The sequence below is a fragment of the Erithacus rubecula genome (assembly GCF_903797595.1).
Source record: "Erithacus rubecula genome assembly, chromosome: 20".
NCBI lineage: Eukaryota > Metazoa > Chordata > Aves > Passeriformes > Muscicapidae > Erithacus > Erithacus rubecula.
This window is the reverse complement of record NC_136672.1, coordinates 5,923,659-5,948,762: the sequence shown is the minus strand read 5'-3', so window position 1 is coordinate 5,948,762 and position 25,104 is coordinate 5,923,659. Positions and strand designations below refer to the sequence as shown.

Sequence of the window (25,104 nt, the reverse complement as noted above, 5' to 3'; positions counted from 1 at the left end):
CCCGCCCCGATGAGACCCCGCCTCTCCCGGTCTTGATCCCGCCCCCTGAGCAGCCGTGCGCCAATCACCGGCCCCGCTGCAGCCCCGCCTCGATGAGACCCCGCCCCACCCGATCTTGGTCCCGCCCCTGAGTCGCGCCGCGCCAATCACCGGCCTCGCTGCAGTCCCGGCCCCGCCTCATTGAGACCCCGCCCCTCCCGCTCTGGATCCCGCCCCTGAGCGCGCAGCGCCAATCACCGGCCTCGCTGCAGTCCCGGCCCCGCCTCATTGAGACCCCGCCCCTCCCGGTACCGGCCCGGCCCGGCTGCCGCGCGCCGCGCTCGCTCAGCGCAGTTTATTGTCGCACGGGGCACTCACAGGCGGACACCGGCTCGCTCGGCGCAGTTTATTGTCGCAAGGGCACCCGCAGCCGCCGTCGCAGCGCCCGAGCACCGCCGCCCCAACCCCTGGAGCAGCGGGCGGGGGGCAGTGGCGGCGGGACGGGGACGAGCCCCGCGGAGTGGGAGGAGCCGCGGATTCCAGCCCTGTCCCCGCGGCCTCCAGCCCCGTCCCCCCGCTGCCCCGGATCGCCGCGGTTCTGCGGCAAAGCCCCGCCACGCAGCCGAGCCCCGCGCACCGCCCGGCCCGCTGAGCGGAGCCGCCGCTCCGCAGCCCTTGGTGAGGCTCCGCCACGACCCCTGCCAGGGGAAGGGGGTCCCTCCTGCCCGGGGCTCACGCTGGCTGCTCCCCAGGCAGCCCCACCGTGCCCCCAGACCAGCCCTGGCAGGGGAAGGGGTCCCCTGGGGCCCATCGAGCGCGGGGCTCATGCTGGCTGCCCCCAGGGTGGGCACGGGGAGGGGGCTGCGGGGGGACACCCTCCCGCGCAGCTTAGCAAACCCCCAAGTCTCGGTGGAAGGAAAGATCGGGGCGGATCGAAACAGCTGGGGAGGGGGTGAGAGTCCACATGTCCAGAGCGTTCAGAGGAAGGGGTTGAGCCCCCCGGGCGCGGACGGCGGGGCCGGGGGGCCGCTCAGCGGCAGTAGAGGCTGCGGCAAGGTGCCGGGGAGTTCGGGGAAGGTGCCAGCCTGCGGAAAGGCACTGGCGGAGGCGGGCAGGGCAGCGGTGGCGGCGGGGACGCTGCTGAGGGGCAGCGGCAGGGATGCGCTGTAGGTCATGGAGTTGGCGGGGTGGCGGCGGGCAGCCCGGGCACCGGCGAGCTGGTCCGCATCTGGTTCAGCGTCGGCTTGGGCTGCTCGGAGAGGCTGAAGGGGTTGGTGGGGACGGCGTGCTCAGACCTGGCAAGAAGCAGCAGATGGGACAGGTCAGGGCAGCCAGGCCACCCCCAGCCCTTCTCCTCCTCCTCCTCTTTCTCCCTGCCCACCCCCTGCCCGGCGCCCTGCGGCACCTACCCGGAGAGAAAGGGGTTGCGGGTCTTGGAGGCCGGAGTAGGTGCGACCAGGGAGTCCAGGTTGACCAGGGAGGAGGCGGCAGGGCCAAGGAAAGCCTCGGGGGTTTTACAGTCCTTCCGCTCCTTGCCGGATTCAGGCAGGGAGTCAGCCAGGTTAGCAAGGTCAAAGCTCTTTGCCCCATCCTGCCTGGAGCTGGGGAACAGGTCTCCAAAGGGGTCAGGCTCTAGGATGGAGAGAGGGGAGATGAGACACGTGAGCCAGCTGGGAGACACCCAGGGTGACAGCATCCTCCCTTGTCACCACACAGGGTGACTGACAACACATCTCACCCCAGGTCACTGCAGTGGGGCTGCCCCAGTATCCCCCAAGCCACCACGGGAGACAGCAGGGTTGGGGACATGGGTACACACATAGAGACTGGAGCTGCTCCCTTAGCCCATAACAAGCTTTGGCCACGCCAGCAAGCAGTGCACACACCCTGGCCAGCCCTAGAAGTGCCTCCCTGCCACCGGCAGGGACAGTCACCGTCCCCACTGCCCACGCCCGGCTCTTACCCACGGGGCTGCTGCACTGGGCCGAGGAGGGCGGCTGGGAGGGCTCCTGCTCCGGCGGCTCGGGCGGCTTTGCAAATGGGTCAAAAGCGTTCCCCCCTGGAGCTGGGGGCAAGAGGGGACACTCAAGGAGGGGAGCAAGCAGGGAGATGGGAGGCAGGAGGTGGAAGGGCAGGAGAGAGATAGGGGTGGCTGCCTGCAAGAAGACAGAGAAGAGGGGGTGCAGTACGGGACATGGGGGTGGGGGTCAGGAATGGGCACTGGGTAAGGCTTAGATGAGCCAGATCATGGGATCATTGCAGAACAAGACACCCCTACTGCTCACAGCCATTACCCCGTAACGAGCAGGCCCCTTCCCCAGCCAGGAGGGGACAGGTGGAGGGAAACAGGTCTGCAGGAATGCTTTAGCAACCAGCACTGGCCCCCAGACCAGGTTCTGCAACCCTCACCAGGGACCAAAACTGGGGCATCCATGCAGGACCTGCACAGGGCTGGAGGAAATACCAGGGAGGAACTGAGAGTGACACTAAGCTTTGAAACACAGGCTGCTCCTACAACTGTTTTCCCCATCTGCAGTGTGGGCACCTGTGACCAGCAACGGTCCTGTCTGGTCCTGGCAGGGTGTACAGGGGTCCATTTGGGTTGAGCAAATAGGTATTACTAATGGGACACAGTATCATCCCACTGCTGGAGGGGTGTGGGCTGCCATTTGCTCCCATGGGATGGCTCTGATTAACCTGCTGTGGTAATAAAAGCAGCCTATTCTGTACAAAAATAAAGCCTAAAAATTCCTTGAAGTCTTCAAGATGCCAAGGGGTGAGTAGAGGTCCAGCCTGAAGGGTCAGGAAGGTGAGGAGGGGGCGTTTAGGGAGCTGGTTGAAGGAGGAAGAGTGGAGAAACCAGAGATGCCCACTTGCAGAAGGGTAGTGATGGTCAAGGCTGTCCTCAATCCTCAACAGAGCCAAAAGGTCCATTGAGCCTCTTACCAGGGGCTGGAGGCTGCTCAGGCACAGCAGCCCAAGGGTCAGGAGCTGGTGTAGAACTGGAGCCCTGGGGGGTTGAGGGGGCTGCTGCTCCCCAGGGGTCTGCAGGAGGGAAGCCAGAAGACATGGGCGCCTTCCCCCCAGGGTCAGAGGCTGCAGCGGTGCTGGGGGGAAAGTCCCAGGGCCCAGCAGAGGTTTGCTGGGACGAGGCGCTCGCCTGGGAGAGGGGCTCCCCACCAGGGTCTGGGACTGGCACCCAGGGATCTGCTGCACCCGTCCAGGCAGAGGCCACCGGCTCCTTGGGCTTCATATCTGGAAAAAAAAGTGAAAGTATGGGAGAGGAGAACAATGCAGAGCACAGAGGAATGCTGAGTGGTGGGGATGAGCAAGGGGACCATTGGCGTCCAGCACTTCCACCTGGAAGTGTGGCAGAGCAGACACCAGAAGGACAAGAAGGCAGAGGATTGCTGAGCTCCTGGGGAACTGGGGAAGAACAGAGGCAAGGGACAACTTTCTGCCACTGTCCCAAATTTTGGCAGCCTGCAAACTGTCCTCACCTGGCATATCCCATGGGTCAGCAGACGTGTGGCTGGAGGGGGCTGGCGCCGGCCCGAATATATCTGCCAGCTCCAGAATAGAGGACTGCAGACAGAAAGGAAATAAAGAGGTGAGAGGAACCTGGGGCAGACCTGCAGGATCACCCCTGTGTGGCCACCCAGCCTCCAGTGCTGTACCTGGCTTTTCTTCATCTTATCTTCTTCTTGCTCTTCGTGCCTGCCTGGGGCAGTCTCCTCCGCCGGTCTCTGCTGCAGGGAGTTCTCCCCTTGCCAAGTCCTCACTTCCTGTGGGGTCAAGAGATGGGGCCTGTGAGCTCAGCAACCCTGCAGCCAGCACCTTCTCTAGGAGACACACCCAGCACAGGAGCTGCCACCCAAAAAAGTCCCAGCATCTGAGCAGACAGCTCCTCCAGGGCCGAGCCCCCTGGGAGAGCACTCAGCAGACAGCCCGGAGCAGCGAAAGCCAAGCGGGCACCGGAGCGAGGTGATGCTCTGGGCCCGGTGCCACAGAGAGAAGCCCAAGTGCAAGGAGAGCAGAGCCAGGGCTGCAGGACACAGGTACCTTCTGGTGCTCCTCTCTGCTCAGCGCGAGCGCGAGCTGCAATTGCCTTTCTTCGTCTGTGCTGGAAAGTGGAGGAAGTGGCTTCTGGCAACAGAGGAAATTGCGTGACATTTCAGCTTGCCCTCAGCTCGCAGGACTGTGTGGAGGTTGTCCCACTCTTTACTATTCCTGTGGCCCCTTGCCTGCCTCTACAGCATCTGTGCCCATCCAGCTGGCCCTGCCTGCAGGCCCCTAGCCCAGTGTCCCTGTGCTCTCTAACCAGCTCCTGGCTCTAATAGCCCAGCTCCTTCCCCAATCCCACCACCTGCTCTGGATTAAGGCTGGTATGACCCTAAATTAGGCAGTCAGCATCTCCCCTGGGAGATTTTTGGGGACCCTGATGCAGTCAGTGAAGGAGGAGATGAGTAAAGCATCCCCTTGCCCTGGCAGCCTGCTGGGGAAGAGGGTTTGTGACACTGACTGGGATTCCTGCCAGCCCCACACCTAGACCTGAGTAGACTCTGGGGAGAGGCTGTCCCTGTACCACCATAGTGCCCTGATCACTGCCCCATGACACTTTTCCAGCAGTGTGGGGACTCTCAGGGGCTGGAATTGGGTACCCTGGTGGGGGTGTGCATGTGTCGACACCCGTACATGTGTGTGCATGCATGTGCAGCCCAGATGGACTCCAACAAACAGGCAACACTTTCCAGAGAGTGTTTCTACAGTGCTCATTGGAGCAGCATGAGGAGGCTATAAATACTTCAATTCCAGGATAAAAATATACACCCTGCTCTGCCTCCAGAAGAGCCTCCATTGGGCAGGGAAGACTGGCAGCAACAAGCACCATCTCCAGAGCACATCCCCTGCCTGGCAGGACTGAGCTCATGGTGCTGGGTGCTAGCTCCAGGGGATGCCCACTGGAGGTCCAGCCATGCAGCTCCTTGGTCCCCATGTCCCTCTGACTTTGTGTACTGGCTGTACAGGCTCATGCATGCCATGCCAGCTGGTTGCCAGTGAGCAAATAATCCATCCTTGGTGGAAAAGGGGCCAGCAGATAGGAGAGGGGACAGCCTGAGGTGGCTTCACACTGGACAGAACAGCTCACTTGCTTAATTCCTCCTGGGGCTGTTTCCCAGTGCTCCTTCTAGCCCAGTCTGAAAGGACCAGACTGTGGGAGGGAGCACCTGCATGCAGTGAGTCCCCAGCCCTGGGGATGGTGCTGGCCCTGCATCCACACAAACCACTGGGCAAAGCCTCCTAAAACAATGTGGGTAGGCAAGAGAAATGGGGGAGCTTAGACTAAAAGTCCTAAGCAGAAGAGGGCAGCCAGGTTGGGAGGTGAGGGTTGGGGTAAATCCAGAAGACCCCCCCAAGTTCACCGTGGGGTCTGGGGGGGCTGGACAGCTACCAGCCTGGTGCTGTCCTCTCTAATATGAGAACAGGGAGCAGGGGCAGCCCACGCCTCCATCTGCCCACTGGCGATTTTGGATGCCAGACAACACGAGCAGCCTGCTGCCGTTGTAGGTACATGCACTAGCCTCAGGCAGCCCCCAAAATCCTGCCTCTTCCCAGGGAACTGACCCACTATATTCACAGATCAGGCAAGGTACAGGGAGATGCCTCAGGCCCCAGGACAGGCAGGGTCACTGTACCTTCTCTGCCTCCTCCCGACTCATGGCCAGAGCCAGCTGCAGCTGCAGCTCCTCCTCTCCTGTCGTCTGGGGCCGCGCCTGCTCCAGGTCAGAGGTGAACCGTGGGGATGAGGATGATGCTGGGAGATAAAAGAGGAAAAAGGGAAGGAGTGACATCAGGACTGAAGCATTTTGGGGAGCACATCAACAGTCTCCAGGCCTCCATCCCAATGCCCAGCCTCCCCGGGAGATGTTGCCATACATTAGAGCTCCACGAGTTTAAGTCTGCAGGCACCACCAGCTGCTGGGATCCACCACTGGCCCAGCCAAATCTCTGCCCTGTGGCGCAGGATGGGCTTCACCACCACCATCCCAAAAGAGGCAGAAGAACGTTGGGCACCAAGCAGGCGCAAACCAAACACCCGAGCGAGCCCAAGCGAGCCGCAGCAACACTCACAGTTGAAGGAGGAGGGCGAGCCCCGAGCCCGGCTGTAATCCTCGCCGTAGGGCGATGCCCGGCGGCCGTAGCTGCCCTGGTGGCTGCCGCTGCCCATGCCCTCCAGGGCCATGCGCTCCTTGGTCTGCAGCGCGTGCGCCCGCTCCTGCTTCAGCCGCTCCTCGTCCTTCAGCAGCGCCATCACCTGCTTCACCTTCTCCCGGATGTTGATGCCCTGGTCCTTGCCGTCACGGTCCACGTACTGGAAGTCCTTCAGCGTCTGGATGGTGTAGAGGTTCTCGCGGCACTGGTGGGTCACCTTCTCGGAGCCGGTTTTGATGAGGTAGTCCAGGAGGGTGAGCGCTTTGTAGACGTGGCGCCAGTTCTTGCCGCTGTCGTTCAGCCGCCGCCAGATCATGCCCATGACCTCGGCGAAAGCCACCGTGTTGAAGGTGAGGTCGGCGATCTCTGACATCAGGGAGCTGGGAGGGCCCCAGGGATCATTGGAGGTGGCTTCCCGCACCTTGATCTCCGCCTCTGAGTAGTTGTGCACGATGTTCTTCACCTGCCGCCGCAGCGCCGAGGTCGTCATGGCTGTGTGGTGCTGGAGACCTGCCGCGGGCAGGCAGGAACAGTGCAGAAGGGAGTGAGCACGGCTTCACCGGCGCCTGCAGCAGGGAACAGGGACACAGAGATCTCAGCGTCACCCCAAACACCAAGCCCCGTGCCCAGAGCCCTCGGCTGGCACCAGGGACGTTTCTCTAGCTGGATGTGACTATCGTAGGGGCATCAGGTGCACCCTGGCAGGCTGCCACAGCTCACCAGCTTGGACACGCAGGACGCTCAAGGGGAAATCTCATGGCAAGTGGCAGCCAGCATTGCAGAGCTACCACAAGTTTTGACTCTGGATTCAGCAACATTTGGAGATTGTATCCTGCACTTCTGCTTCTAAAAGTAACCATCTGAAAATGGCAGCTCCCTCCTCCAGATCCTATCTGCCTCAGCTCCACTGTCCTGGCAAAGCTGATTTCAGACCCTCCCAGCCCCTGTGCAGCCAGGAGTTCCCCTGTACCCCAGATGCACTTCCTGCAGCTGCACACAGCCCTGCTTGTCCCAGTTGTCAGCCCAAGGCTCTCAGTGCTGTCAAGGCTGCATCGTGCAACCCCAAAACCTCATCATGAGTCAGAGCCTATCGCAACTCACTAGTGCTGGCAGCTGCTCAGGCAGGTTTTCCCAGCAAATTTGATAATTTTGCTCCCGCGAGAGGCTGGAAAATTCAGGGTGCTAACAGCCAGGGCCAGGCCAGCCAGCAGGATGGACAATGCAATGGGCCTCTCACCAAAACCCCGAGCTGTCTGAGCCTCCTCTGGGCCTAGACACAGGGGCTGCAGGGGCTGGCATGGCCAGGAGCTGTCCTGGTACCTCCCCACAGGCAATGCCTGTCCTTGGAATGCACTGCACTGACACAGATGCAGTGACGTGGGGCAGTCTGGACCTGACTTCACGTGAGCCCATCACAGCCCTGCTAAATCCTCACCTTCTCCCTGCACGGTGAGAAGACAGGGTTCACCCTCATTTTGTCAGAGGGCTAAGCTGAGGCTGCCTGGAGCTGCCTTGCCCTCAGCAGGGCTGCACCGCAGGACTGGGGAGTGAGCTGCCCCCAAAGCCCTCGCTGCAGCCGTGACAAAACTCACTGGCAATTTCTCCCCCAGCCAAGATAACACGTGTGAGCAGAGCAGTATCTCCCCCACACAGCAGTCTGCAGGCAGCGGTTATCAGCGTCCATCCCATCACCCACCTCTGGACTGCAGCTCCAAACCACGTCCAGCCCTCTCCCAGCTCAGGATGCCTCTCCATCCCCGCAGAGCCGGGCCAGGGTCGTGCTGATGTGCCCACAAGCCGTGCAGGCACCCACCGCGCTCCCACCCAACCTGTGTGACCAGTCCAGCACCTCCTGCTGCCGTGGGCCAGCAGCCAGGCGCCCCAGAGCCCCGCCAGCAACATCTCCCGTGAGTCACAGGAGCCTGGCACCGCCGCGCTCGCGGGCGGACGGAGTTTCTCCCGAGACGCTTCCCTGCACCGATTCCTTTCGCAATGCAGCCTTTGGATCCGCCGGGACAGCCCTCGGTGCTGCCTGGCACGGAAATGCCTCCAGGACGAGGGCAGCAGCACAGCAAAGTCCTCCAGGACTCGGCCTCACGCTCTGCTTCCCACCAACACCCAGGTGGAGATAAAGTCGTGCTCTCCAAAGGTGCCACCAGCGTGGAAAGCACCAGCAAGCACGTTGGCAGTGCGAGGAGGAGGCAGGATGGCTCCTTCTGCCTCCAACAGGTTTCCTAGCTGGACAAACCCCAGGTCCAGTGACAGGCTCCCGGCATTGCTCATCCTGGCCAGAAACCTGACCCCAGCTGGACTTTGCCCGCCATGAGACGGCCTGGGAAGTCTGAATGGAAAGAGATGGGAAGCATGGGCTGGGGAAGGGATGAGAGGAACGTAATCAGGGCTGGAGCTGCCAGCGGGGTTAAGAGCTGCGGGTTTATCAAACACAATATCATCCCCCCCCCGCCCGGAATATAAAGGGAGTGAAACAGAAGCCGTGTGGGAGATAAGGCGGCAGCACCCAGCAGCTCATATGGAATTACTGCAGTGACCTTGACCAAGAGGTGGCCAGGTGGGAGAAGGACACGGCTGCGGGGCTCGGTCCCCATCGCCCCGGGCCAGCGCGGGGGGCGGCGGGGGGCGGCGGGGGGCGAGCAGGAGCGGCTGGGGGGGGGGGGGGGGCGGAAAGGAGGGGGGGGCTGCAGGGCGGGGGGGGCAGAAGGGTCAGGGGAGGGGAGAGGGGCCGGGAGGGGGATTACAGCTCCATCCTTAATCAGGTGCAGCGCTGAGAGCAGCAGCGGCCGCCATGGGGGGAGCAGCAGGGAGCGGCCCCGCAGCGCTCCCGCACCGCAGCCGCCGCGGGGCCCGAGCCCGACCCGGCAGCCGGCCCGGGGCCCGGCATCCCCCGATGCTCCGGCCTCCAGAACCTTCCTCCACGTCCTCGCCCTCCCCCCGAGCGCAGCGCGGTGCCGGGCGCGCAGCCCCGCTTACCTGCGCGGTGCCGCCGGTGAGCGCGGGCTGGAGGCGGCCGCCGCCGCCGCTCCTGCTGCCGCCGCCGAGTTGCCGGGCTGGCTGGGCAGGTCCCGGCGGCAGGTCCCGGCTTAACCCCTTCGGGGCCGCCCGGGCTGGGGCAGCGGGCTCGGCCCCGCCGGCTCGGTGCGGCTCGGCTCGGTGCGGCGCGGTGCGGTGCCGGCCGCGGGGGATGCGGCGCCGAGCCCCTGCCCCGCCGCATGCGGGAGGCGGGGATGCTGTAAATGCTCAGTCACTGCCCCTTCTCTGGCAGCCAGCCAGGCGCTGCTCGCTGCTGCCTGCGCGCCTCTATTCCTTTGCTTTTTTTTTTTTTTTTTCCCTCCTCCTCCCCCCCCCATTATTTTTAGATAGAAATCCACGTTCCTGGGCGCGGAAAAAGCTCCGGGGGATGTCGACCCTGCCCACCACGCAGCTCACTCTCTGCTACCCCAGGCCACGCTTGCAATTTGGGTTCTTTAATTTTTTTTCCTTTTTTTTTCCCTAGTATCTTAATTTGGAGCGGGTTCTTCCCCTGCTCTGAACAGCTCCCTGGAGCCTGGCTGGGGGGAGAGAGGGAGGCATCAGATGACATGACAAAATAAGTCATGTCTCTCAATCATTTCAATGCCACCCCCCTCTCTCCCGGCCTCTGCCTTCCATTTTAATCACTGACAGCCCTTCAAGTATTATGGATATATATAATCTTTTTAATATCGCTGACATTTTTCACGATGGAAAAGCATCTCAGGGATGCTGAGACATCCTGGGGTGGGAGGAGGGGTCGTGCCTTCTTGTGGCCGCTCCCGGCAGCCACACAAAGTGCAGAGCTGAGCTCCATCCCGCCCCGGGGTCCTGTCCTGCCTGCGGTCCCGGGGGAGCCTCCGGGGGCTCTGCAGATCTCAGCAGCCTGACATTCCCAACGGGCTCTGCCCGTGCAGGCTGAATGAGCATCCAGTCCCAGCCGCAGTGTGGGAATAGAGCACGTCCAGCATCCCAACCCTCTGCAGGCCAGCCCAGAGAACATCCCAGCCTGGAAGGGACAGGCATTCTTCATGGCAGCCCAAGCTCTGAGCCCTCCTCTTCCTCCATTCCCAACGCTCCTGCTTCACTGTGTCAGATGGTGAGGCAGACAGCTTGCCTTTCTTCAGGCAGTGATTTTTTAATAGGCAAAGTGAACCTCTTCTGGGGAAGACACCCCAAGAGGTTTTTTTGCAGCTGTATAAATGTGGGGTTTCTTTGCTGGGGGCCCAAAACCCCACTGTGGTTATAGGACCCAGCAAAGCACTGCCTGCCCTCAGCAGAGCCTGGCTGCTCACCCAGACCCCCTGTGCCATCAAGAAACCCCTGTAAATGCACTGTCACCTTCTGCTTCCAGCATTTTCCTGCAATTCCCCCTCTTCCCATCTTCTCTGGTGTCTTCAGGCCCCACTCACGTGATGGGTTTGGAATGCAACTCCCAAGGCCAGGAAGGTCGCTCACCTTGGTTATTTAGCAAACACAACACAAATTATTAACACTAATACAAATAATACCCACATCTGGGAGAGGAGAAGGAGTAATTTCCTTTCCTGGCTGCAAGGACTCAGCCTACAGTGTCCTGCAGAGTGCAGGGCTGACAGCCCTGAGGGTCTCTGTGCCAAGGATAGAGCCCACATCTCACTCTGGCCTGTAAATAAGAGGTTTATGTTTCTAAAGCTGCTCTGGGGAAGCCACCTCTAATTCCACTGCAGTTCCTGTCCTGTTACTTCCACAAATCAATGTAAAAGAGGAAAAAAAAAAAAAGCAGCTAGCTTACAAAAAGCTGCAGCAGCCAGCAGAGTATCACATTTTTTGGCCCAGCCTATCACATCCCTTCCTGCATTCTGCTTGTACCTTGTCCCCTGAGGACACTCTCATCCAAGGCCCAAAGAGCCACTGGCAATATTTATGACAAAAAATCATGACAAGAAATGAGACTATTCACAGGTTTGTTCTCCTTTTCAGAACTCCTATGCCACCCACCTGCCCTCTGGCACCAGACTCCTCCCTTGGGAGGGAGTCCAGCACTGGATATTCTTCCATTGTACATGACTGATGTAAAACTTCCATCTACCTGGTGTTGTATTAACAGATTTTCCAGTGAGCAGATGAACACATGGAGCCTGGTTTCAATAGGCTGGACTGAAGATATGGATCCATGGAGACATGGATGGGCTTTGCCATCCTTTAAGGTAAAGCTACCAAAGGAAAGCATTCCTGCCTCTCAGACAATCACGTTTCCTCTGGAACCTGCAGACGCCCTCTCTCCTAGAAACAAACAGATGGCATGAGCAGTTTGAGTTGGGCAGATTCACAAAGCTGATAATCATCTCCAGGGAGGCAGGAGCTATTGTCAGAGCCTGTAAGACATACCCCAACTTCAGGCCTTTTTTCCTTCTAATTCTCAAAATGTTGCTGAAATTCTCATGCCAGGAGTGCTGAGCAGAGACATTCCCTTTGTGGGTCTGTGCCCACTAAACCAGAGGAGGCTCCTGTTGCTACAGAAGCCAAAATGCTTCCCCACACCCCACTAAGAGAAAACATCTCAAAAGATGAGGAGCCTCACCTGGCCAGTGATAAAACAAGCTGTGCTTTACCATGGTCCTGCTGGGAGCCAAGGGGAGGAAGAGATCCTCACCCCAGGGTATGCACAGGAGTTAAAATGAGAAAGCAGAAGACACCAATTCAGCAGAAGGAGCAGTCATTTCACACTATATGTGCTGTGTGCCATCCCAGGGACAGGGGCACGTGCCCAAGGGACACACCTGGAGCCACTGAACTCATGGCTGAGCAATGCTCAGCATGGATAGGCATCTGCTGCCTCAGAGCTCCAGTGGGATCACCATCCCCAGTTAATGACCTGCACTGATGTCATTGCTCTGCAGGGCCAAAGCCTTCCTGGGGAATGCTGTCCAGCTGCTTCAGCAAGAAGGTGGCACTTAGTGACACCAGGCCAAGGCAGACTCCACACAGAGCTCACTCTGCCTCAGGAACCTGCTCCAAGTGAAGCCCAGTGTGCCACACTCAGGCCTGGGATGCCTCCACAAAAAGCCTCTTTCCAGCAGTGATGCACACAGATGGAAAATGGTGATGAGCCCAGACACTCAGGCAGATGGACAGACAGGCTCTAACACGAGGCCTTACCATGGCTCACAACTTTTATAGCACAAATTTCACTAATTCAAGAGTGATTATTAGTGGAAGAAAGCATGTAAAACCTGGCTCAGAATGGGGCATGGGTACCTGGAGCTCAATGGAAAGAGGTGGCAAAATCAGCACAAGAAGGAAATCTGTGAGTGCAAAACCAGGCAGGTGGCACACCCCTTGGGACAATGTTTCTACTGGGATCCAGAATGCCTCAGAGAAGCCTCCTGTCAGCAAGTCCCAAGGGCAGACTGGACAAGCAGCTAAAAACATGATAAAAACCAGGATGGATTTGTCTACTCTCCTGGTACCAGTGTCATGAGTACAACACCACCCTGCTCACTCATCTACTACCCAAGCACAATCAAGACACAAAGAACATACCTCATGCTAACTTTTAAACTCTCCCCCTAGCAGAAATACCAGCATTTTCCAGTCTTAACATTTTCTGAAGTTGTGATACTTCTTGCCTTTCTCTTCTTGGCAAGCATCATCTGTAAAAGTAACAGATGATCTAGCAATAGTCTCCCATCACAGTGTGTCAGAGAAGAGGCAGCCCAGTATTTGTAATCACTGAATCACTTCAGGAAGAAGAATCTCCACTCCATCTGTGTAAATATGGTTATTTATTTAATTTTTTAAAAGCAAGTCTATTTCTACATACAAAGAGCTTCACTCCAACTTCAGAGCATGTTACTGCTTTAGATCCTCAAATAAAGACACCATTTCACTCACCATTGAATCCAGCAGCCTGTAAACCTGCAGAAATTAGAGAAGACAGTTGCAGTGAAAACACATGAAGAAATCCTGAGGCTGAGAGTGACAGAGATGGTTTTTGAGGCACATTTTCACATGGGCACACACACAACCACACAGAAGTGGCAGCCTGCTGCCAGCACAGCTCTAGTAATAATTTCCCTGGCTATGAAGTGTGTTTAACATTATCTGAGGTACAATTAATTCAGCTGATCCCTCCAGAGTCTGCAAGCAATGCTAAAGACATCCCAGATAGGAGTCCCACATGTGGCTATGTGATGGCTGGATTCTGCTAACAGATTCCAGGCTGAAACAAATTAATTTGGATTTCACACTTACCTTGCTGCAGCACAAGGGACATATGTCTGCCAGTTTTCTGAGTCTAACAAAATGTTTGCCTCTCCCCCTGAGCCTCAGTGTGCCTTACCAGAAAAGAACAAAGCCAGGATGATGATACAAGCTTTGGACAGACTCACTTCAGTATAGAGCTTTTCCTGATATATTTCAAGTGAAGCAGAGTCCACCTCCTGAGCAGGTTCTGCCTCATCTGTAGTTGCAGCTCCCTCTTTCACCTTCTGCTTCTCATCTCTTCCTCTGACAGACTCCACTCCCCCTTTCATATCCTGCAGTGAAATGGAAGATCCTTGCTTCTCATCTTTTCCTTTCAGCTTCCTGCCACCTGAAGAATCCTAATCAGGGACAGACCAAGGAAAAAAGGGACATAGGTCAGGACACTGCTCAGACTGTTGCAGGATGCATCTTCCAGCAGCAGCACCTCTTCCACTGGGTTGGAAATCAGCTCAAACTCAGGATACACAACCTCAGGATGGATCACACTGTCCCCACCACTCAGGGCTCACCAAACATCCCAACACTTACCCCTTTCCCTGATGTCAGTCTACTTTTTTTGCTTTCTTTATCCTTTTTTTCTTCTTTCTTAGTAGATATTTTGTCTTCCTTTCCTCCTTTTTTTGCTCCTCCTTGCTTTACTACCTCTACAAAAGAAAGGATTTTAATTAACCAAAAGCATCCACACATCCAGAAAGTCCAGTCCTCTGCACTAGCACAATGGGAATACATTACTTTTGCAGTATATTTTCCTCTTTTTATTAACCTGAGATATACTGTACTGATAAACAATACCTTGAAGAGTTCTTTGTTTAAATAAGGAATGAAAAGATCTCATTGAGGAAGCATTTGCTGGGTCAGTCTGTGTGAAAACCATGGCTAGACCTAGCTGAATTAAAAGACTTTTTTGTGGGGGTGTTTTTTTACTAATGCCAAACCACAGATCCCAATTAGTATTGTGACTGTCACACAATCTGCCAGTTTTTTTCCTGATGCTTTTTCCTCAGGGAGACATGTTGAAATTGACATTTCAGTTCAAATCCATCATGTTTTTTGTATTTCCAACAGCCCACAGAAAGCAGTTGATGTGCTAAAACCATTTACCTGTTTCTCCTGGAGCAGCTTCTAAATAAGTGTCCTCCTTAATCAAACCAAGCAGGGATCTCAGTCTCAGAGAGTGACTCACCAGGTCATCAATTGCTCCACGCCACAGCTGCAGGCTAAGAAAATGATCAGGATCAGATCAAACTCCTGGTGTGACCCTGTGCCCAGGAGTGAAGGCATAGCTGACAGCTGCCCTGTGCAACAAAACCAACAAAGCAGCACCCACTATCTAAATATCTGTGCAGGGGGATGCTAAATTGCTCTCCTCATCCTAGATCCCTCTGAGGGCTCAATGGTTTGCAAATCAACAGGCTCCAAGGAATCCATAAATATTACTGTGAAACTAGGTCTGCTCTTCAACATGACACACATTGGTAAATCAACCTGCCCTGTGTTTACCAAGAGGAACCTGCATCCTTCTAATTTAGAAGCAACTCAAAGTTGTTGATATGTTTACAGTCTGAAAGCCTGAGCAAAGAACAGAGAGACTGTATGAGGGAGGAGACAGTTATCTGAGTAAAAGGGTACAGAAAATACCCAAAGGTTTCATAAATACAGACTGGAATAATCTTGCCAGAAATAATCTTGTACACTCTCCAAAATTACATGCATTTAATATTCTAAACTTATCTCCAGAAAAAAAAAAAAAAAAAAAAAAAAAGGCATTTGGGTCCTAGACAGCTGCTACAATTAAGCTATAAAAAAACAGTGTAAAGATGACTTCTAGACCTTGTATAATTATGTGAGTTCTGAATCACAACACTTCCAACTGAGCTTGTTGAGGCTGTTGATCACACAATGTTTTCACAAGCTTTTCCTTGCAAAGGTAACCCACCAGAGTGGATACAGCAGGTCTGACTGAGTTGGCCTCTGTTCAACACACAGTTCCAGAGCTGCCTTATTGAGTTGGGTCAGTGCTTCTTCCTGCTGCTCCTCCCGTGGGATTGACATTATAGCCTGGGAGAGAAAATACACAGGGGCTGTGGAGCACTTTTCAGTCTTTATTCACAGAGCCTGAGCTCAGTGGAGCAGCCCACAGCTCTCTTCCTGAACACCATTCTGAAATCATGCTGCACTGGGCACTTATTCACATGTGGCTTCCTACACAGCTAGGATATGGCACATTCCCCCATCACACTGATATTAAACCCCTTTGCAACTTCAGGTGTGCTGGGAAACAGGGATTCTATCAAGGTAGAAGGCTCCCTAGTAAAGCTTAGTTATAAAAACAACAGAGAGATTTCCAAGAGAGCACAACAGAAAAACAATTGACAGAATCCAAAGCACTCTTGCTTTAATCTAGGGAGGTCTGTACTTTATCCACAGCCTGTCATGAGTGCCCTCTTAGCTCTCTGATGAATAGAAAGGACTCTCCAAGGAGAAGAGCCCTTGGGGGAGTCACAAGAGGCTGTAAGTCCAGCCTGCCCCCCACATTCAGTCCTGGGATGACAGAAAGCTAAAGGGGGAAGAGCTTAAAATATCTATTATATTGTGTGGTTCTCTTTTCTTCTTCACACAACAGCCCACAAAGTCTCTGTTGGGAATCTCTTTACAAGAGCACTGAGGGTGTGGTCAGCAGAGCCAACACACATCATAAATCTCTAACTCCCAGCATATTGGCAGCAGCCCTTTAGGTGGACTCACACTGGGGCAGGCTGGGCTGTTTGTAGGGGAATTAACACACCATCAGCTTGTGGGAACAGAGGTGACCACCTGTTTAAAGTCCTTGATGGAAAGGTTCCATCCTGAAGGACCTGCTTCTGCCTCCTCAGCACTCCTTTCCTTTGGAGCCTCCTCTAATTTGTGCTTCCCTCGTGGGAGCTCAGTGGTGCTGCTCCAAGCAGGGACAGGCTCCAAGGTGCTCTCCATGTCCCCTGCAGTGCTCCTCTGCTCCAAGGGCACTTCCTCCTCCACACTCAGGTGCTGTCTCCACAGTTTGTGCAGCTGCTTTACCACTTGATGCTGATAATGCAACTGTGATAATGGGGGGAAAGGTAAACATGAGCTGCACCTTCCCTCTTCAAACCCAGCTGTTAAAGCCTCCATGGCAGACTCTGCCAGCTCCAGCACCCCGGGGATGCAGCAGCCCCAGGGGTCTACCCTCCCCACTTATTTCAGTTGTGCAGTCCATTGAACAGCAACCATCACCTCGGGATTTTTCCTGTGGAACAGCTCTTCCTCTGTGACACAGGCATCCACAGGAGATGGGGTGCGCACGGGCGTCCGAATCCGGTCAATAACTTCATTCAGGCTTTCCCTCACTATAGAAAAACCTTCTCGAGCAGCCAGCTCACTCTGAGCACCACAACAAGAACAGCACGTGTGAGTCCTCATCCCACATGCAAACACACAAGTTCAGCCCCATCTGGAACCACACTATTCATTACACAGTTACAAGAACACCAACAGCTGCAAACCCTGCCGAGCAGAGCAATGCTTCCAACAGCTTTTCTAATAAACTATACAAATCCTCCCCCCAAACTACACTTTTCAAAGCCTAGTGTAATTTTCAATTTATACCTTAACTGCCATCATAGTGTACAGCAGTCAATCCCCTTCCCACTAAGTAACTAATGAAATTAATTACCAACAGAAATTTCATTATTTAAAGGGCCAGTGTGAACACTTGAGGAGACACAGTCATGTCTTTAATAACAACATTATAATACACTGCAGAGTTCCTCATGTCATTTAGCAAACCTGCTCAAGTATATACAGACATTCTGTAAATCTCACTCTCAGCAGTAATTGCACAACAATAAAAATACCATGTTGTCCACTCCCACCTTATCCTGTATTTGCATATAAAGTTCAAAGCTCAGTAACCCAGCTACATGCTCAGTTACCTCCAGTTTCTCTCTGAAGTCAGCAAATTTATCCTCATACACAGCAATTCCCCAAAGGGTCACCTGAAGCAGAGCTCCTCCCAATAACAGAGGATGTGTCCTAAATTCCCAGGGCTCACTAAAAATGCCTGCTCTCTCTGACTTGAAAATAAAAGAAAACTTCTGAGTTTCTCCAGGCAAAATTACACCTGAAATAAGAAAGAAAATGCATTGGTCTGCAAAAAGCCACCTGGTTAGCCTGACACTTTTCCAACACCACCCCAAGTGTCCTTATCTCTCTAGGAGACTCCTTCCCCATAGTTAGCTGGTTATCACACTTCATCCAGCTATTGTTCTCCTTCCAGATTCACTCTCAGTCCCTGTGTTCCAGAACTGGTGACTATTCCCATTGTACTCTCTTCCTACAGCAAGCTCAGTTTTCTCTCCAGAAGAAACTCCCTGTTTGCCACCAGAAAATTATCCACTTCTCAATATTCCACCCATTTACACTCAGAGCAGAAGCAACCTCCTTCCCTTTAAGTTCCAGGAGAGGGATCTGCCTTGTACAGCTCTTTTGGGGTGAGTCAGCTCTGACACCCAGGGTGGCTTCCTCAGGAGAAATCACCCAGCAGTGCTCTGCCATTAGTCAGACTCCATGTCCTAGGTAACTCCCAAATTTCTGCTCTCTGCTTAAGGTACAAAAGTCTTGGAGACCAGCAGGTCTCATACCTGGTCTGGTATCAAAGTAAAAACAGGGCATCTTCCCTCCCTTGGTTTCTCTGGAGGGGATCTGCTCAGGAAGCCTCATCCAGTTGTACCAAATGGCAGCTATGCCATCATTCATCACTGTCAGGAAGCTTTCAGCCTTCTCACTAGTCACAGTCTCAAAGGTGAGCCGGGCAGCAATACCAATTTCCTTCTACAAGGAAGAGGAAAAAAGAGAACAATTTTTACACTATCTGGCAGGATTTATTCCTCATGAAGTCATAGCACAGATAAGGGGTTGAGCCTTGGTAGGAGAACTTGTAAGGCAGGTCCAAAGAGTGGTCATTACACAGAGAAAGCCTGGGAATCACAGCACAACCAGAGCCCTTCTGCTCCTAGATCTCTCTGGAGCAAACACAGGAATACTCTGTTATGTTCAGAGTCTCCCATTCTGGGGCCTTGGAGTGACACTTATTGTACAACTATGACTTGGGAACTCAAACAGGCTTAGCTTGACTAAACAATTAAAATCTCACAATTACCCTGCAAGCAGTGATGCCCTTGATCCAACGAGCGGGCTGGCCACAGAAAACTAAAGATGGAACATTTTCAGCTTCTTCAACCACAATGAAGGAGTCACCTTCATTGCTAAAGGGGTCCCTCCTAAAGAAAACAAAAGGCAGCATTTTCATTGAGTGAAATTCACTTCCAGAAAGGGGAGAACCAGGGGTGATTTACAAGACACTCTAAGAAATAATCCCATTTAATGTTTTCTCACACAGTAATCTCTTTAGGGACAAAACCCTGCAGATGTGGTGAACCCATCTAGCTACATGTCACTGGCAAGAAGGACAGGACAGCCAGAATATTAAAGAATGAGACCTGCCTGAAGTACCTGAGTGAAAAAGGACAAGAGGGCCCCAAGCTGTGCCTGTTTAGATAGACAGGACAGAGAAAACCAGGAAATTAATGATGGAAGGCTAGAAAAAGACAATCAAATTGAGGCAATTCAGAGTAGAATCCCACCCTGCCTGATGTAAGCTCTGAAGCCACGCAGACTGGAGGAAGAGCCTCAACAAAACTTTTCTCTGATTCTTGCTCCTTAGACTCAAGGGCCAAGGCACAAAGGCTGCCAAATCTGGTGATTATAATATAAGAATATGCCTTTCATTGTGTCCCAGTGGAGACTCATCCTCATTCTGGATAAGAACAGCTAAGGATATCCTCACAGATTGGTGGTGCACACCCCAAATTCTTTATTTTGCCACAAAGTATGCCATGAAGTAAAACTTACAGGGTCTCAATCTCTTCAGAAATGGAAGAACATCGAAAAGCCTCAGCTGAGACAGATGTGAAAGGCTGCCCCTTCCCAATCACCTCCAGTCCTTCCAGATCCTGGAATGCACAGAAATAACCAACTCACAGTTGCTTTCTTACATAGAAAGGACATTTAAACACCATTAAAACACAACATTAAAACAATTTTTAGAGGCATCGGAAGAACTCTCAAGGGTCACAGGAAATAACAAATTCTGAGATTCCCAAAAATCCTAGATGACTGCACTCCCCACTAGCAATGATGCATGAAGAAAGTGTCCTTCACATTTCTCACCTCTGAGACAGGTTCAAAGACAAACAAGTGAGGTTTGTTCTGTTTGTAGGAGGAGGGGCCACCTGCCTTCATAAGATTATTTCAGTGTCTTCCACATGGGTAAAGATCTCTTCCCTCTGCCCCACAGCACTAAATCAAAGTCCTGCACCAATTCTTGGCAGGTTTTTTCTTTGCCTAGGTCCTGGCAGCTGCATGCTGCTGGTTTGGGGTCCTATTCTGAGGCTCCCAGACCATTCCAGGCAACACTTCAGAAGTTCAGACAACTCTTTCATAGGTGTGGCCCTCTAGAAATGTGGGAATTTCCAGGGAAAGCACTATGGGACCAAGTTTCAGTTTGCTAATGCTTTTTTCAGATCCAACTCCTGGCAATTTTGTTACTCTACAGCACCTGACAAGAGACACAAAGAATGTCCTTGTTCCTCTGGTCTTACCGGCTTATAAAAGCCCAGCTCCTCCAGGAGAGATTTGAGCTCCTGTCGTCGGTGTTTCAGAAAAAGACTCTTATCCCAGTTTAGGTGGCAAGGAATCCTCTTTGGAGGCTTCAGGCCTGTAAAAATACCCATTCAACAGCTCACTCTCTACACACCCACATGCCTGATCAAATTTCATTCTCTGCCAAACTTTGGCCTGGTAGTGTTTTAAAGAGGAGGGTCAACAGGGAAGGAGCTGCTCCCTCCATTTGTTGGAATCAGCTCTCTGCAGTGTTCCCTTACCTGTCTCCTTCTGGATGGTTTGGGGTTTCCCCACATGAGTGAGTGGCTCTGGGTACCCCCGTTCTGTCCTGGTCAGGGTCAGAGTCAGCCCAGTGAATTCATCCCCAATTTGCTCAGGAAGGCTCCAGAACTCGCTTCCCACTCGGTATCCCTGGGGTAGGAAACAAGGCTCCCACTGATACAGAGCTGTGCAGCTACCTGCTATTTTCACAGGCACTTGAAGCTAAAAACAAGAGCTCCTGACTATATGAGCATTTTAAAAGTGTTTGAATTATCTCTTTCTGCAGATCAAGCCAAAACTTCTATCAGGCTGCTGTCAAAGACAAAAGAACTTTCTTCTATCTAGTGCACGTGAAAGTTCAATGATATTAAAATAAAGCCTCACATAAATGCAAATTCTTTGGTAGTGCTATAAATGTGAAAAAACTATTTTAACATGATACTCCCAAAACTCTCCTGCCCTATCCATGCCCTTTTCTCCATGGCAATCACTAAAATCCAAGCCTGAAGCTATTAGATCTTTCTGCCCCTGGAACAGCAATTGTGACATGTTCCCGTGCCACTTCCCAGGGCACACAGTCTTTGGTGAGAAACAAGAAATGCCACTTGCTCATCACCACTTTCCCCTGACTGGTATGGATAGCACAAGGTTTTTATTTTCCATGTCCCTGAAAGCTCTGCTGAGGCACTAAGCTGAGGGATTCAGAGTGGCTTTGATAAACATCTCCTGACAGCACTTCAGAGACTCACAGAGAACAGTGTCTGTGCTGTTTCACAAGAGCAGCACAATCAGGACACACAGGAAGTGGGGCTCTCACCTTTCCAGGAAAGAGGGCAGGGATACTCCGGTCAATGAGCTCACGCTCTTCCTGCATTTGCCTGTAATTGTCTGACATGTTCATCAGCAATTCATTCTCTGGCTTGTGAAGAATTTCTATAAATAAAAAACATCACATCAGTGGTGCTGCACTTCTGGGCACACCCTTTGCCACTGTTATTGTTCACCTGTAACCCACTTACACTGTTCCCTGTCCTCTCCCCAGCCAGAGCCACCAGCTCACCCTCCCACCACATCCAGAGCCACCAGCATGAGCAGTGTGGGAACTCTGAGAACATGGAATGAGACTGCAATGGCAATGGGATTAACCCTGGTGGGCAATGGCTGCTGTCTGTGGTTTGCTGTGGGGACATCAAACCTCTCCACCTGCACACAGAATTTCACAGAATGAGATCTCCTTAGATTCTCTCACCTCCTAGGTGTTTCTCCTGCTTTTTCCTCATTGCCATATGATGGCTCCAGTTCTGGAAAGCTTTGTGCTCTGCTGGTTGGGCCTGACGTGCCTTTAGTTTCTTCTCTTCATGCTCCTCTTTTAAAGCTGCTGCAGTAACATCTGGATGAGGAACCTTAATAGCATCTGCCAGCTGATGAGAGATGAAACATTAAATGAACCTCTCCATGCACACCAAAACAGGAATGGGAGAGGGGAGGAGAGAAGAATTCTTCATATTGACAGCTCTGTTACATTAGCAATCTGAGAGGACAGAAACCAGGGCAGCAGGGACACAGATACAATGGAAGTATTTATCTGAGTAAAGGGACTCCAGCAATGGTGTGGCTGCAACACCAGCTCCTCCCTAACACCATGAGCAGGATACAGAGGGAAGAGGAAGCCTGTATAATTGTTCCCTCCATGACCTGGTCCTGCACATGGGACTCCAAAACCTGCTGGTGCAGTTTCTCCAAAGGCAAACCCTCCCCCTGAGTGTGACTAGGCTGGGAAAACCACACCTCAGGCCTGCCCTGCTCCTGATAGGGGCTGGAAAGCATCAAGAGGTACTGCAGGCACCACACAGCACCATTTTCCTAACTCCACAAACCAACCTGAGTGTTTTTTCTGGCCAAGGCTTCCATCTTTAACTCCTGGAGACTTCCCAAAATGTGATGAGGGAGGATCTCTTCAGAGCCACCATCAAACTGTCTTGGTCCTACAAACACACATATAAAAATACCCAACCCCAGAGCCAGGTCACTGAAGTTTGGCTTAGCAAAACCCAAACCCAGAGGTAAGATGTGAAGTTGAACCCTACCAGGAAAAGTGAGTGGTCCCCTGGGTGCCTTGGGGGGAACAGGATGTGCTACCAGATGTGTCACCTCCTTGGGTCGGTACTTTCGGACAATGTAACTCCTCTGGACTGGAATTCTCCCAGCACCATGGGGAAGGTGTGGAGCATGGAGCTTCAGGAAATAAACAGTCACACTGCAGTTAGGTACACACTGACTCACCTTTATTCCATCTGATCCTTTTAGGATAGGCACAGCAGTCATATCTGCACAGTTCCTGTAAGGTCCTGCAAGCCCTGGATAGGGACTTTTCATGTGGACATGTAACAACAGGACAAGGAAGGAATGGACTCAAAGTAGAAGAGTAGGTTTGGATTACATAGTAGGAAAAATTCTTCCCTGAGGGTGGTGAGGTCCTGGCACAGATTCCCAGAGCAGCTGTGGCTGACCCATCCCTGGAAGTGTCCAAGGCCAGGCTGGATGGGGATTAGAACAACCTGCAATAGTGGAAAGTGTCCCTGCCCATGGCAAAGAGGGTGGAAATATGAGTTTTAAGGCCATTTCCAAGCCAAATCTTCTATGATTCCTCCCCTACAAGACACCTTACACAGCTGTGCAGATACCAGCTCAGTTACTGTCTTACTCCTCTGGATCCTGGTTTACAACAGGGGCATGAAAAGGAGAGTCTGAAATCACTTTCCAGAAGAGATTTCTGCTGCTGTGTCACTCAAATGCTTCCACTCACACACTGTGACCCGAGTTTTGGAAGGCAAGCCATGAGAGCTACTGAACAACTTACATGTCTTATTAGATCAGAAAGTTGAAAATTTAATTCTGAATAGGCAGATGACTTATCCTTCCATTTGAAATGATTGTATAGGCACTTATAATCTTTTCCTTTTAGCAATTGAACCTGAGGAGCTGACATTTTATCATGATAAAAAGCCTGGCATACAAAATAGCATGAGAACTCAGCTGCAGGAGTGAGTTTTGGCTTAAGTAAATGAGCAGCACCCTCTGTTAAACACTCAAAAGGAGAGTGTCAGTTAAGACAGCAGTAAAAATACTCATACATACTTTCTCCAGGTCCTCCACCTTAATTTTAAGTGCCTGGATATCCTCTCCTTGCAGGATATATGGACCAGGCTCAGGCTCAGGTTCGGGCTCGGGCTCTTCTGCAATTACTGTGCAGGGCTGTTCAAAAGTCTTTTCCTTCCTGCCTATAAAACAGATGAAGAGACTTCTTTAGTCTCCCAAGGAAGCACCATATTCCTCTCAGGTTGGTTAATGATTCCCAGATGAACTACGTTTTGGGATTATTTCTCTTAAAGGCTGCACTGAACAATTAAATTTGGCATCTCATAATTGCAAAAAAAAATCTGAGAAGCTGCAAAGACCAAAGTGGGTCAAGTAGGAGTGAACTGCCTCACACTTTATTCTAGATGAAGGACAACGGGTAAGATAAATGCAAATAAATACAGATCGCTGCAGGTGGAACAACACATTGCTGGAAGTTTCCAGCTGCAGCTGCAAGCACCAGCACACACACTCCCTGCGCTCAGCCAGCAGCGGGACACAGAGCGCCGCACTTCAGCCGCGGCTCGGCGGCAGCACAGCCCCCGAACAGCACAGCCGGTGAGGCCAGCCCGGCTCGGGGACCCGCCAGAGGCCGATCCCCCTTAACCCGCGCCGGGACCGGCTGCGTGTGCAGGAAACTATCGCGATATTGACAGGAGGCCACTGCTGGGGAAGGGGCCGGTTCCGGCCTGCCTGCACAGCCGCGCCCTGCTCCGGGCCGTACCAGGGGGAGTCCGGCTCCGAACGCGGCCGCCCCGCCGCGCCGCCATGTCCCCGCAGGTCGCGACAGGTCGCGATAGAGCGCGCGGGCAGCGCGGCCTGCGGGCCCGCCCGCACCGCCCCCTGCCGGCGCCGCGCCGCTCCCCGCAGCCGCATGCGCCGCCTGCCCCCGCGCATGCGCCCTGCGGCCGGGACACAGCGCAGAGGGATATCGCGACACCGAGACACATCGCGACACCGAGACACATCGCGACACCGAGACACCGCGATCCAGGACACCGCGTGTCGCTGTTTACTACGAGCGGCAAATAATAGCAACACACTTCTTGGGTGGAAAGAAAAAAAGCACTTTATTAAAATCTGGCTTGTATTTATAGAACTGTTCGTGAATGTCAAATGGGACAGCAGTTCATTGGACAATAGGAGAAAACATCCCATGTCATGTACATCATGCACTGTCCCATGGTCTACACCAGGTGCCAATCTTATGCTTATTAATTTCTTTCTATTTGCAAGAAAGCGATCACCCTGAAAAAAATCCTGGCCGGAGCTCAGAAAGTGTCATGGCCTGAGAAAAAGACTCAGAACCTGAGAAAAGGCCTGGCTGAAATTTGCCTAGGCTTTCAGCAGCGTCCACACACCGGGATCCCTGGACAGAGCGGGATATTGGAGCTCTGGGGTGCCCCGGTACTGGCACGGGACACTAGGAACACCCGAACAGCGGGATACAGGACCACCCTGCAGGAACACCCTGCAGAACACCCTGCGGAACACCCTGCAGGAACACCCTGCGGAACACCCTGCGGAACACCCTGCAGAACA

At 53.3% G+C, this 25,104-nt stretch overlaps 2 protein-coding genes and 1 long non-coding RNA gene across 3 annotated transcripts; 1 reads left to right on the top strand and 2 right to left on the bottom strand.

Moving 5' to 3' along the window:
* Window positions 1-542: 542 nt before the first annotated feature.
* On the bottom strand, window positions 543-9,513 carry EPN3 (epsin 3). Its single transcript, XM_079323665.1, is given in 11 exon segments — window positions 543-1,168; window positions 1,171-1,274; window positions 1,389-1,611; window positions 1,943-2,044; window positions 2,926-3,234; window positions 3,480-3,564; window positions 3,657-3,764; window positions 4,042-4,125; window positions 5,676-5,794; window positions 6,112-6,702; window positions 9,181-9,513. Coding segments are annotated over 11 exon segments (2,178 nt in total). The 5' UTR covers window positions 9,422-9,513; the 3' UTR covers window positions 543-956.
* Window positions 8,574-13,119, top strand: LOC306810749. Its single transcript, XR_013776543.1, has 2 exons — window positions 8,574-8,761; window positions 11,182-13,119. It is a non-coding gene; the product is annotated as an uncharacterized lncRNA (long non-coding RNA).
* Window positions 12,970-24,422, bottom strand: MYCBPAP (MYCBP associated protein). The gene is made up of 19 exons (XM_079323664.1): window positions 24,287-24,422; window positions 23,563-23,705; window positions 22,512-22,659; window positions 22,306-22,409; window positions 21,674-21,845; window positions 21,242-21,357; window positions 20,424-20,574; window positions 20,142-20,257; window positions 19,393-19,493; window positions 18,641-18,761; window positions 18,123-18,312; window positions 17,415-17,602; window positions 16,717-16,863; window positions 16,282-16,542; window positions 15,404-15,525; window positions 14,569-14,684; window positions 13,996-14,111; window positions 13,593-13,805; window positions 12,970-13,119 (listed from the first exon to the last, which is right to left on the bottom strand). The coding sequence occupies exons 1-19, from the start codon at window positions 24,330-24,332 to the stop codon at window positions 13,054-13,056; spliced, it is 2,637 nt and encodes an 878-aa protein (XP_079179790.1). The 5' UTR covers window positions 24,333-24,422; the 3' UTR covers window positions 12,970-13,053.
* Between the last annotated feature and the right edge of the window lie 682 nt (window positions 24,423-25,104).

Excerpts from the sequence above, each read along its gene's own strand:
- MYCBPAP (XM_079323664.1), bottom strand. The coding sequence starts at position 24,332 with ATGGCGGCGCGGCGGGGCGGCCGCGTTCGGAGCCGGACTCCCCCTG. Across the intron at positions 17,603-18,122 it reads TTACTTTGATACCAGACCAG|GTGTAATTTTGCCTGGAGAA; the intron begins GTATGAGACCTG and ends TTCTTATTTCAG. Across the intron at positions 15,526-16,281 it reads CCATCAAGGACTTTAAACAG|GCTATAATGTCAATCCCACG; the intron begins GTGGTCACCTCT and ends TTTCTCTCCCAG.